Raw genomic sequence first — 14674 nt, forward strand, 5'->3', positions numbered from 1 at the left:
TTGTTCTCATATATGGAAATGAAATATTCAGCAATGAAATTGAATGGTATAATAAAACATTACTTTGTTTGGGTTGCATATTCTTAGTCAAAATTGCATCTTCCGGTTCTATATCTTTTGGTGAGCACATACTTGCAGTCCCCAGTTTCTTCTTTGGTCATTTTGGGTTGCTGAGCTGCCTCCTATAAAGGCTGGCCTTTTTTTTTTTTTTTAACAGATTCCACTGTATTGACTGCAGTGACTCAGCACTTGATTAGATTACTGCCACATACTCTGCTTGGGGCTGCCTTTAAATACTTCCTGGACGCTTAAGTTGGTACTGAATGCAGTGGCCCAAGGGCAATGGCCTCCAATTAGCTACTGGGGGCAATTTGAAATGCTGGGTTTGTCTTGTAAAACCCTCTATGGCTGGCACTGAATCACCTGCAGGATCACATCTTCCTATTGGAATCAACCCAACCACTTTGGTAATGCTGGGAGAAGCACATGGCTATTCTTTATTTTGGGAAGTGGGGCTGAAGCCTAAAAATATTGTTTTTCCGTGATAAGGCTGGCCCCTTAGAATGGATTCCCATTAAAGATCTGCCTGTTTCAACATAACTGGCTTCCTCCTCACCCCCTACCCTGCCCCCAAGAAGAAGTTGAAAACAGCTTTTCTAAATTGCCTTTAGAGTGACATCCAATTTATTCTTTTATGAAGTATAATGGACTTATAAGATTTTTATTTGATGGTTATGTTTGGTTTATCATTGTGAGCTGCCAAGAGTCTTCTTTGATTATGCTGGGAGATAAATTGAATGAATAAATGAATAAGGAAGTGCTGGCTCTATTTTTTCCAATCAGGTTCAACACAGCAATGGTTTTCAATTCAATTCAATTTATTGCAGCTGTAGACCAGTAGAGATAATTTAAGAGTTAAATTTCATTTGTAAAACAAACATAACATCTATAAGTGAGATGCAGGACACAGCCTACATTAAATTATAATGGAAATGTTAAAATTACATTGGCTTATAATTACAACAAAACAAAAGCATCTAAAATGATTAATATCAATAAAGTAACAATACCTACAATTTAAATTAATTATAGTTACAAAGAATGCATTGTGGGATGATGGCCCATAAGGGTCTGATGGACTGTCTGTGCTGCTGAACAAAACCTAGCTAAATGCACTGTAACAAGGTATACTTCATCTATGAGCAGCATTTGGGCAATGGCCTAATCCAAGCAACCAGGATACCCTAATCAGAGGCAATATCAATAGTGAGATTCAGCCAGTTTGCACCAGTTTGGCAGAACCAGTAGTTAATTTTTTGTCACCCAGGAACAGGACAGACTTCTGGAAGCGGCATCCACACAGAGAACCAGTTGTTCACATATTTGAATCCCACCACTGGGTAATATGCATCTGATTCAGATGTTTCCATAAAAGGAGAAATAAAGAAGAACATGTCCTACACCTTTCTGGAATCCCAGGGGGAAGAGCTTTCCAGCCAATGTTATCTTTTCATATTTTACCATCCAGTACTGCAGAGGGGAGAATATGGCAACTCAGCAATCATGAAATATTGGCCAAGTCTTTTGCCAAGTTTCCCCTTCTAGTCCAAGTAACAGGAAGGATGTTAAAACTATTCCTGACTTTATTCTCAGAAGGGGGAAAACAGATGGCACTCACCTGTGGAAGGAGCAAAAAAATAAAGGAATCTGCCAATAAAGGGCCCCATTAGCCACTATTCAAACAAAGCAGCTGACCATTACTGTCATCAAAATGTAGGAAAGATTTGAAATCTGGGAGACAAACCCTTCTAAGCTAATTTTATTTCTAGTCAGTTTATCCAAAGGAGACAAGTGGTTAAAGGCTGAAATGCAGAAAAGCAATTATTATAGTATAGTACATGTTCATAAGGGAGATAGACCAATTCACAAGTAGATGTGTAAATGAGTCCATTGTGTGTATGCCATGCTCAAATTTAGCAGTAAATGAATTGACAGGTTATATCTGGCTACAAACTGAATTATTTTCACAGAGATAATTTTAATTGAGTGTGCTTTTTCTGCATGATAGTACTATTCTTTTTATAACTGTAGGATAGTCATAGTTAATCTACTATGACCTTTTCAGTGTAGCTGATGTGTGAGATGAGATAAAATGCCAATAAATCGAGAGAAAGTTCAATCCACAACCCAATTTTAATCTACCTATTCCCAGAGTAACTGGTTTCCATGGAAAAATTGGAAAGGAAACAACTTGAGAATTGTTCTGAGTAACCAATATAAATGCAAGACATTTGGGAGTCAGAGTTCAATATCGTGTATATGTTCATTATAATGAGAAGATGAGTTTCACATTAATAGGCATTTGATGAAGATCTGTGTTTAAAAGCTATGGCTAATTGCAATGCCACCATTCATAACTCCCCTGCTTTATGCATTGATATAACATATTGGGGAAAACTCCACATTGGTCTAAACCAGTGTTCTCAACTTCAGCGTCTTTAAGATATATGGAGTTCAATTCCAAAGTTCCTCAGCATAGTGGATGCAGAATTCTGGAGTTGGTCCAAACATCTTAAAGATGCTGTAGTTGAGAAATACTGGCCTAGAAGATGAAGAACTAAAATTCCATAACCTATAAGATTCCAAGTAAAAGAGTATTTTATTATTTTAGATTCCGTGTAAAAATATTTTGCTGCATATATTAACAGCTCTGGGAAAGACATGTCACCAAGGATGGAATGTTTCTTCTAGACTTATAATGAAACAGATCAATAGTTCAGATTGCTATAAGTCTATACCCCTTCATGACACATTTTTGCAGAATACAAAGTTGGAAGGGAACTTGGAGGCCCTCTGGTTCAATTCCCTGGTCAAGCAGGAGACCCTATGCCATTTTAGACAAATGGCTGTCCAATCTCTCCTTAAAAGCCTCCACTGTTAGAGAATACACAACTTCTGAAGGCAAGCTGTTCCACTGTTTGATTGTTCTCACTGTCAGGAAATTTCTCCTTAATTCTAGGTTTTTATCCTTTGCTTCTTGTCCTTCCATCAGGTTCTTTGGAAAATAGGTAGACTCCCTCTTCTTTATGGCAGTCCCTCAAATATTGGAACACTGCTGTCATGTAATCCTTAGAATGCTCAAACGAATATCCAAAAGATGCTTAACTGATGAAAAATAACTACACTAGATTGTTTCTGTTATCTTCTTAGCTAAAAGCTGAAGGACTTCTGTCCAAAGCAGGTTTATGATCTCTCAAAGGATCTCAATGAGAGAACTAAATTGATCCCAGGCAGATGATTTTAACAGAAATTTCTAAAAAAAATAACTTGGCATTCCAAATTCAAGGCTTGAGCTTGGCTAGTGACTTTTAGACACACAGGATGGCATGGTTAGATAAGAACATTTACTGAATATTAGGATGAAGTCTTATAAAATTGTCGATTGTCCTCTGTTGGTTTGAGGATGCGGATACCCTCTTATAACCCAGGATGGTTAAAATTCATTGCTTCTTTCCTGCTAGCTTTCAATGGATTGCTTGCAGTGCTTTGCCTGGATTTGAAGCTGAATAGCTGTTATTATACAATTGATATCTCCTCACTGAGAACCACAGCTCTCAGTGTGAGTTTCAGAGGAAGCAGCAATGTTCATTGATTTCCCCTACGATTCCAGCTTCAACATGCAGGCGAGAGTGAACTTAAACAACCTCACAAGAAATCCAATAACTTTAAATAACTAATATTTATTGAAGGAAGTAGGAAGCTTCAGCCAATAAATTTCATCATTCAGTCCTTTTGCATTTTATTTACAATGTTTTTCCAACATTATACAATTTGAGTCTCCTTTTTTGGGTCTGTTCCCATCCATCTATCTTTTCAATGTGCAATTGTTAAATTTGCTATTATGTTGCTTTTAATTAATTGTGCAAAAGTGAATCTCATACCCACAATATAATGCTTTACGCAAATGCATACATATACACATAACTTTGCTCTGAAAAAAATCAGGGAATCCATCAGAATAGTGCAATGGGGGGCTGGCCTTGGGTGCTGCAGAATGAAAGAGGACCTAATTGAATATATAACAATGTCTACTAGTCAGTACATTATGTTTTAATTTGGAGTTCCTGTCAAGACTTATTTGCCTTTTCACCTAGATTTTCTCTATTGCTCATATCTTGACAATAGAATGGAAAGGGGGGGGGAGAGGTGATGTCAAGGCCAGCTGCTCAAAGGAGAAGTGGAATGTTTCCATACCAAGAAGATATATTACTATTGGATAATGTGAACACCCGGTGGGGGAGTTCTATCGTTTAACTAAGCAAGCCTTAGAGCAACAAAATGAGAGCTGGTTTTGTTTTCTTCTGTGCCAATGTAATTTTTCAGTAAAGTATTATACTCTTGGTAAAACCATGTTCCAGGAGTTTCTTTTTCTGGAAATGCCAACTGGACAGTTGACAGTTCCAAAGGAAGCTGGATGGCCACAGTAGGACTAAACACACCTCTGGAGGTCCAACAGGTTTTTAATGTTGTTATACACTTATAGGAGGATAAAGGTGGCACCCTTGTCTAACCTGGTATGATAGCTGATGAAACTGACCTTTGGCAGAAACAGGTTTTTGTTGCTGTTTTGCTTTTATATCACTTAGTTTTCTAGGCAGTGGACAATCAAACATATATGAAAAGTAAAATTATGCAAAAATATTAAAACGATACAGAAACCAAACTAGATAATAGCACAATGAATAAGATTAAAAACCAAGAGGCCTCAAAAATTGAGGAAATTAGATATCTGATATCCAAGTCTCTTCCAACAAGTAAGATGCAGCAAGACCTGTTGCAAATAGATTGTGCTTGTGCTTATGAGAAACTGAACAATTTACAGATAATCCTCTTTATAAAAGATTGATCAACCCAAATATAATTATTTGATGGATTCATTGGATCAGAGCCATCGTATTTTGCAAACATAAGAACAGAAAATATTTTTTTCTTATGTTTTTACTTTTGGGTTCTTCTAAAGCACATGCAAAGATACAATCCTCACTGTACTTTAGAATTTAGTAAACAAGCACAGTTTACTAGTTAAAGGAAATAGCCTTCCTTGAAATCAGAAGGAGATGATTACATAAAATTGATAAAGTGTCTTTTTATTCCAAAATCTAAGCAATATTAACCCTAAGTTCACTCATTGAATGCTGATAGAATTGTATCATCAATCAAGTAGTGAGGATATCAATCTATCAGGACATAACTGCAAGCTGAAAAGCTAGATAAATAATAAGCTCAGGCCTTGGATGGGCTTAAGAAAAAGGTCTCACTAGGTCTTTGTTCTACAGGTAGTCCTTGACCACAATTGGGATCAAAATGTCCATTGCTAAGGCCAGTATTTGGGAAAACATGGTATGTACATTGTCATGCCAACATTTGTGTGTTTATGTAACATTGCTCCTAATGCAATGATCTCAAAGGCAATAGGGTAAACTCCTGTCAATTCAGAAAGTGTGCAGCAGTCACTACTTCATCTTTAATGCATTGAAAGCTCTTACATAATTACATTTTTTTTCTTATAGACCTGCACAAAAGCATGTGAAATAGTACAAGATAGTGGCCATGTTTTGTAATCCAAGCTCTACTCCTTCTCAAACATGCAGCATATGGATCACTATGCTGTACCCAACAACTTGGGGACTTTGATCCTGCCCCACCATGGATGCACATGATTTTCTCTAAAAGACTTCCATATCTATCATTATGCTTTTCTACTTATTTGAAGTAGGGTAGCAGATCTGAACAGCAAGAATATAAATGACCATGAGACAGCACCAATACGTTAAAAAAAAACCTGGCATCTTTTTTGCTGCCATTCATTTTTCTTTTTGTAGCCCAGATCTGATAGCAATAATTTTTCAGGGAAATCTTCAACTCAACCATGACTCCATGCACATTAATCAAAATGTTACAGATGAACATGAAACTTTCATTCTATTATGCTATTCTGCACAAAATGCACATTTAGTTTTTAATGTTTCCTATAATTGTTTACTACCTATATTCAAAGACAATTTATTTGTCCTTAGTTCTGGAAATCTGCACAAAGGTTTAGTTTTTAACCTCACTATAATTTAGGCATGCATATTTCTTTTGACTTTCGACCACAGCTTCTTATGCTTTGTCAGTTAAACAAAAGGTTCACTAAAAGTGAAGCAAATCAACTATCTTTATGCATTAATCTTTCAAAATAGCAAATTAAGATGTATAAGACCTCATGTAATGCCTTCATTCAAATATTTATTTTCTTTTTTTTCTTACTAATCCAAAAATATCAAATAAAACTTTGGTTTTTTAATCAAAGAATAAAGGCTTTTCATACTGGTCAAGTGCCCAAAATATATAGAAGAAAAAAGCACATCTTTCTTCCCCTGTCCTTATCAATTGAAAGCATCCTGTCATATTGTATTACTGTCTGGTTTGGAGGTATTACTGTTTCAGACAGGAAGGCTATGCAGAGAATGGTGAGGATGGCAGAAAAAGTTCACTTCCTTCTTTCCAGGATATGGCATATAAACATTGCTTGACCATGGTCCACAGTATTGTCAGGGATGCTACATATCCTCTCCATGACCAATTTTCTTTGTTACCTTCTGGGAGAAGGCTTCGCAGTATCCGAAGCTGAACAATTAGACCTGCAATAGCTTTGTACTATATAACATCAGCTTCGTTAACTCTCAAGACACTTTTTTCTGCTATGCATTCTAAATGGACAGTGATTAATATATAAAGTACATGCACATGTGTGTGTGTGTGTGTGTGTATAGAGCATATGTATAAAATAAAATTCTGATGCCCACTCTCAAAAGAAAATATGTATGTGTGTGTGTGTGTGTGTGTGTATGTATGTATACATGTATATAAGCACAACACACATACCCACAAATATATATATATCCTTAATGGTTATAAAAATACGAATCCTGGGCATATTTGTTCAATGATGCAATCTTCGATCTCCGGGAAGAGTATACTCCAGTTATTTATTGTTAAAACAACATTTAAAACAATAAAAACAGTTATATACAAGATTAAAACAACTTAGATTTGCTGGTCCTCTGCCAGCGTCCTCAGAGTGGGGCTTAGGGGGTGGGAAGTTCTTTTTATCCCCTTGCTGATCCAATTGCCTACTCATTGCCCTCGTGACAGGGCCACTCTTCCTGATTATGAGGAGGACATTGGAGAGGGGAAGATGGACAGTGGGGGAGGAGGGTAAACAGGAACAGCAGGTAGAGCAGCAGATCAGGAAGGAAAAGACATTGAGGAAGAGAACATCAATAGGAATGGTTGATGAAAGGCAGGAGTAATATGTTAATCAACAGGTGGGAGGGTTGAAGGAAGGGGGGGAAGGATGACAGGAATGGACAACAAAGGGTGTATGAATCGGCAGGCTAGGGAGTTGGAGGAGGGAGATGAGATAAGAACTGGCAATGGAATGCAAAAACAGCAGGCGGACCAGCAGCCCAACAGGACTCGTGTATTGCCGAATCGGAGAAGGCACATTGCATCGGGCAGAGAGGAGGGATTGAGGAGTGTGTTAATGATAACAGCGCAGGGAGGGGGAGACAGCACAAGGATGACGGAGCAGAAAAATACAATGTTACAGTGCAAAAAAGAGAGGGCGGAACAGTTAAGGCAGTCACAGGCAATCAGGAAGAGTGGCCCTGTCACGAGGGCAATGAGTAGGCAATTGGATCAGCAAGGGGATAAAAAGAACTTCCCACCCCCTAAGCCCCACTCTGAGGATGCTGGCAGAGGACCAGCGAAATCTAAGTTGTTTTAATCTTGTATATAACTGTTTTTAGTTTTAAATGTTGTTTTAAAAATAAATAACTGGAGTATACTCTTCCCGGAGATCGAAGATTGCATCATTGAACATATATATATATATATATATATATATATATATATATATATATATATATATATATATTGGTTCAATGATGCAATCTTCGATCTCCGGGAGTATATATATATATACTTTATAACAGTAAAAATGCGAATCCCGGGCATCATATTGACAAAATTAAAAGAAAAGTGAACACCAGGATAAAAGTAAACAAGACTGTTTAATGTAAACAAGCCTGTAGATAAAAAGTCACTAACCTTTCATCGGCCAAACTGCTGATGTCGTCAGAGTTGGAGTAAAAGGAGATCTGGGAGCTGGCTTATATAGTCATTTGCCTCTGCCCCAGCTTTTCGAGCGCGTCGTTGGCCCATTGATTGTGCTCGTCCATAATGCACTGAGTTGCTCTACACCTGGCAATCTGCCCATGGCCCCAATGGTTGCCTTCTGATCTTCAATCGCTCTTCTGGCATGCGTGCAGGTGCCCGGGGGTGGCTGTCCAGCTGTCTCTGCCCCTTGTCTCCTTCCCCTCCCATTTTGGAATGATCTCGATTGTTATTTCTCAAGCTGCGATTCGGGCACTCTGTCGGGCCATCATCCTCCCCCACCGCAAGGTTGCTGTTGTCTTGCCCATAACTCCCTTGCCCCAGTCCTGCGAAGAGCAGCTATTCGGGCGTTCCTGCTTCCTGCCTTCCCCCTCTCTCGTTCCAGGTCACTTCTCTGCGTCTATCTCACGGCCCTGACATGCCGTTGCTCTATCACCTCCTCCCATGGAAGTCATCGCCACCTCACCTGTAGCCTTATCACCCCAATCCTGCAAAGGGCTATCCCATTGTTTCCATTCCTGGTCTCCCTCCCCTTTTGCCAGGTTGTCGTCTTCTCTGGGGATCACCGCTGCCTCATTTGTAATTCTATCGCCCCGATACACACACACACACACACACACACAAACATTTTCCTTTGAGAGTGAGCATCAGAATTTTATTTTTAATGTATGCCAATGTACACACAGAAAAAGTGATAATAAAGATTATCTTACCTTAAATTAGGTTCATGCCACCAATGTTTCAAGTTAACGGTTATAATGCAAAATATCGCTGGTCATTAAAGTATTATACTATATCATTCATATGCTTAATAAATGAAAGGATAATAAAAATTGCTGGAATAACTAGACTGGGGCTTTACTTTTGTCACCAAAAGAAATACAGATTTCCTGTGCTGTATGAAATATTGAAATCTACTGTTAGCATCAAACTCTAAATCCTCACAATAATTTTAGAGTAAAAATGCAGCTATCTTTTGATAAAATATATATTTAGAGATGCCTCACCAAAATATTTAAATTTAATGTCAACTTTTAATAAATAGAAGAAAGAAAGAATTAAAAATAGTTATTTTAAAATTATTTTATAGGCATCAATAAGGGTCAGACCTTATTGAAGAGGTATTCTTCTGCTTGTAAGTGGACCATGGCAAAAAAAAAAAAAAAAGCAACAAGCATCAATTTGCAATATATTTTGGCACACATGAAAGAAAATCACAGAAACATCCCTTCCCATTATAACAAATTCAATAAAAATAAACTATAATTTATAGCCATAAAAACAAATTAGAAAATTAATAGTTTGCTGCCCATCCGTGACAGCCAAAACCTGAAGATGGTCACCTTCATCTGAACAATAGTAGCAATAGTTTTGATAGAAAAGCCTTCTTTACATCTAGCATTTTATTTTTCAACCTGGTATGCTCTAATCTAGAGCATTAAAAAAAGATTGAGAATCTTTGATTCTTCAGATGTTGCTGAAAATTTCTAGCATCCTTCAACGCAGTACTGTTGGGAATTGTAATTCAACCACATCTGGGAATAAAAGTCCTTCTTCTATGCAATGAAAGAAAGAATGATTCAGCATAAATGGTTTTTGCTGAAGTGTTCAGTACAATATCAGATACTAGATACAACATGTAACCTATGTAAGACAGAAAGCTTTGAGAATAATCCGCAGGGATGTTCCAATGTAGTCAGTGAACTAACTCTCTTAATGCAACAGATAGCCAGTTATTAAATGTACAGGAAATTTTGTGTTAGCTATTGTTAATTAAACTCAAGTGTTTAAAATTTCATCTTTTAAACCCCCAATTTTATACACACACATGTCATGGTTACTGCCTTATGCAGTCCAAATTAAAATGTAACACGCATTTTATAAAAATGCTGTGTACCAAAGAGAGATTTATCACTTGGTGTTAACATCCAATCATAAAATAATCTCTCAATAGAGGATAATCTGAGGCTTTCTTCAATGCACCAAGTGAAAGCTGACTTAAATCTCCCTGGCTATTAAAATATGTGATTTAATAATAACTCACTTGTGATATATTGTACATGTTTATTGATGTTTTAAAGCTGACAATATAATTTGATCTTGAAATTATGTACTGTTTATTATTAATTAAATTTTACGATCCATTTTACATTATAGCCTGTATTTTTTAAACAAGAACTCACCTGTTTACGTTCTTCTGAGTTTAGTAGAAGATAACGTGGATCAAATACAATTTTATGAAGTTCTTTTTCCCATGTGGAAAATGCAGAAACCTAAAAAAAAAGTTAATGGAAGAGATATAAACAAAGTTTAAAGAATAAAATCAGAAGTAGGTACCAATATCTTATTAAAGAAATATTACAATGTAGAATGTTTTGAATGATGATCTAACTTATTATTGTAAGACAAGCAAAAAAAAAAAGAAATTATTTATTTCCTAATCTTGGATTAGAAATTAAATAAAAAATGAACATTTTGTTTAAACAGATCTGAAAGCACACACGTCATATATAGTGATTGGGAATCTAATAATAGAATGATTGTGCCCATTCCATAACCCAGCATGTATTCAGGTGAATACTTATTCAGCTTTTACTCTTTCTATGCATGTTGAGGTTTTATTCAGAGGTTTTCTAAATATTTAAGCAATTCAAGAGGCTTCAAACTGAAAAGACACTGGAATAATTCACTATAAAAGCCACTGTATCTCAGCTGGCTTCCACATATATTTCCCATCCTCCTTTATTGGAAGTGCTAAAAAATTAACCAGGTTTATGTATAGTTCAGTTTTAAATTCATGAGAGGATAATTCCTTTATTAGAACAAACCAAAATATCAACAAAACATTGCACAGTAGAATTCTCCAGAATCTCCAGGCTACAGCTTGAGTAAGGAAATTAGCTGCACTTTCATACCTGACTCTATTAGTCATATCCATTAAGCTCGGGACACTCTGAAAGATTTTCCTACTCCTGACCTGACATTCTGAGCTACTTCAAAGCAGTTTCCTTTATTGTTCCTCACTGAAGATGGAAATATTTCCAAACTAAACGCAAGCACTTGTATCGCTAAAGAGGAGGAGCTGTCAAGTGGTTGTTTTGTAGATAGATAGATAGATAGATAGATAGATAGATAGATAGATAGATAGATACAGGGCTTTTTTTTCTCATAGAATGCCCAGAACAGAGTTCAGGCACCTTTTTTGATGCAACCTTGCCAGTGGGGGTATGAACTAATTGGATGAGAACTTGGCTGTGTTCTGATTGGATGGAGGTGTGTTCTGATTGGTTAGGAGCTTGGCTGTGCTCTGATTGGATGAGGGGTTGGCTGTGCTCTGATTGGTTGGGGGAGTGTTCTGTTTGGGTGGGGGCTTTGTTGTGCTCAACTGACACCCACCATGAAGATGAGGCACGACCACGAACGCGAAGCCAAACAATAGCAATGCAGCTCACCATCTCACATCAGACTAACCTGAGCACAACAAAGCCCCCACCCAAACAGAACACTCCCCCTACCAATCAGAGCACAGCCAACCCTTCATCCAATCAGAGCACAGCCAAGCTCCTAACCAATCAGAACACACCTCCATCCAATCAGAACACAGCCAAGCTCTCATCCAATCAGTTCATACCCCCACTGGCAGTTAAAAGGAAGAAACAGCTACGATCACACATTGCTCCTAGAAGCATGAAGCCGAAAACACCAGCCGAAAACCAACACATACTAACAGAACCCTCCATTGTAAGAGCAACCAACAAACGCACACAACAAACATCAAAAAGGGGGGGAAGAACGAACGGCTACTCCAGAAGCTAATGGGGACGTGATGGGCAACCACAGAAACATGAGAATGACATTTGAAAGAAAAAGGGGGGAGGAAAGAAAAACAAGCCCAGGACCATTTGTTAGCAATCCAAATTTTATATATATCTTCTATCTATCATCTGTCTATCTATAAAACATCCACTTCATAAATGCATGGCACAACATAGGAAAACAAACCCATCAGGGCAATATTCAGCAGTCCATCTGCATTTAAAAAGCAAAGGCGACAACAGAGAATGAGGTGGCTGGATGGAGTCACTGAAGCAGTAGGAGTGAGCTTAAATGGACTCCAGAAGATGGTAGAGGACAGGAAGGCCTGGAGAAATGTTGTCCATGGGGTCTCAATGGGTCGGACATGACTTTGAAACTAACAACAACAACTCTTTTGAAGACAGCAAAATTTACATTTCAGACAGAGAGGACCACTAGTTTGAAAGAGGGGTCAAAGAGGCCATCTATGTCAAAATTGAACAGCCTTCTCTCAACAGAGGGGCAGGGATATGACATCATCTATCTCCAGTCTACAACACAGTCCTTTCAGCAGTTCCAGGAAGGCTCCACATCAATTTGCACTACTTGGGTGACCCTGAGGACACAGATAAATTTCCAAGTGGCTTCACTGACTCTTCGGAAGAATTCAAATGACCAGCTGTCTACAAGAAATATAAATTCTTCCATTCCCCACCATCCAGTCAGACCAAAGAAGCTTCTTGGATAAAAAGTGAAATGATTTCAAAGAAAAACAATAAAGTCCAGTTGCCTCTTGAAAAAGCACCCTTGGGACATGACCTCAAATAGTTGGGTGAGCAGGAAAGATTTCCAGAACTCAACTCATGAGGAAGTGATGTAAAAGTGCAAATGTAATGTTTCTATTTACATTCATAATAGAGATGAGGCAGGCACAGAATAGGAAATGCACATTGAAAGAAATATACTAGTACTGGCTACTTACTTAACAAGTTCCCTGCTCTAAGGCACCAGAAGCTTAGGAATCAAAAAAGCTCTCATTTAAAACTGATTAAAGTCTTGTCAGCGTGAAGCAGAAAAGCAAGTCCAAGGGAGGGTTCTAATCAATTAATTAAAGTCACAGAACTGAGTTTGTTACCTTGTGATTAACTTTTTAGAGACACATTGCACCTTGTTGAAAAGCAGCTCAGGAAGACATAGATTGCTTAAGCAATATTTCTGTTCTGTGGGAGTTAATTTTGTGACCATTGCCCCCATTTCTCTCCTCTTCCCGCCCCAGAAAGAAATGGGGGCATTGGTCGCAAAGTTTATTTTTTAGCACCTTTGTGACTACGAACAGTTGTTTCTGAGGCAGTTGCTAAACAAAGATTACCTGTATAATTGAGTATATAGCAAGTAGACATACAGTACAGTTTACAAACTTTATTATTAAATAATACTCAATTTCCACTTGTAACTATTTATCAGCATCTGGTGATTATGCCACAAAACAATTTCTGTTTACAAATTGTATATATGAAATTCTAATTTATAAACATGTATACCATACTTAAAAGTATTATTTTTACCGTGTCAGATGCTTAGGCTTGTATTTATTGCAGCTGTCTAGCACAGCTACTCCTGCCTTATGTCCTCTTAATCTTACTTATTCACAAGTCTTAATTTCTAACGGAAAATGTGGACATTATTTCTGGAGAAAAATTAAATTATAAAGATTATGACATGTGTGCTGAGAACCCAAATAACACCACTAATTTTAATGTTTTGTAGTTTACTTTTAGAAGATATGGAATAAATCTGTAAGACTGGTCTTCAAAGCAACTTGCAAGTGAAGCTAACTAAAAATAAGTACAAATAACCGCTGAAGAATAACATGAATAACCAATTAATTTCAAAACACATTTGTTTCCTGGAAGCTAAAATTACTTTTTAAAGTTATCAATGCATCCAATCATTACACAGCAACAGATCTTTCTCTGCAATGTAATCTCATGGGTTGGAATAATGTAGATATTTGGACAGAGAAGATCACAACATTGTTCCTTTCCAATCAGCATCCTTCCAATATGGAGACTGTTGATTGCATTATAAGGGTCAGTGTGATTTCCCTTCTAGATCTGAAATTTCAAGTACATCCTATGGTGGTCCATAGGATGAAATAGAAAAAAAAAACATTAAACTCGATGAGTTCCACTGTATCACAGCTGCTAAATAAATGTTTGCATAATGAGCCAATAATTTTAATATGTCAGAATGGATTCTTTTACAATTTAACCTGTATAGTTTTATGATATCTTATTGATGAATTTAGAAGAAAATATCATATAATTAAATGTACATCAAATAGTTTAGAGACGTAGATAATATAATTATTTAAGACTAGGCAGAGATTAGAAATTGGAATTTGCATGTAACTTCTTATCAGATGAGATTTAAAATTCCCCAGACTGCTATCTTCTAGATGGGTTTAACTATGATTCCGTATTTCCTCCCTTATTACCTATACTGAGTGCAAATTATGGAGCTATAATACAAGTATCTGGTTGGGGAAACTTATGTTACTGAACTGCTAATGGAAAGAGCAATACTTCAGACAGCATAAGCATAGAATGTAGAATAATACAATTGGAAGGGATCTCAGAGGTCTTCTAGTCCAACCTCC

The 14674-nt window shown here is 37.2% G+C and overlaps 1 protein-coding gene across 1 annotated transcript in view; it reads right to left on the reverse strand.

The window, feature by feature from the left end:
* The window catches only part of TCERG1L (transcription elongation regulator 1 like), a 186786-nt gene that overhangs the window by 7003 nt on the left and 165109 nt on the right, over nt 1-14674 (reverse strand). The window contains exon 11 of the mRNA XM_039334794.1: nt 10404-10493. Within this exon, the coding sequence (XP_039190728.1) occupies nt 10404-10493 (90 nt within the window). The remainder of the gene's footprint in view (nt 1-10403; nt 10494-14674) is intronic.

Source organism: Crotalus tigris, unplaced genomic scaffold (genome assembly GCF_016545835.1).
Source record: "Crotalus tigris isolate CLP2741 ecotype Arizona unplaced genomic scaffold, ASM1654583v1 scf7180000017546.9332058, whole genome shotgun sequence".
Taxonomy (NCBI): domain Eukaryota; kingdom Metazoa; phylum Chordata; class Lepidosauria; order Squamata; family Viperidae; genus Crotalus; species Crotalus tigris.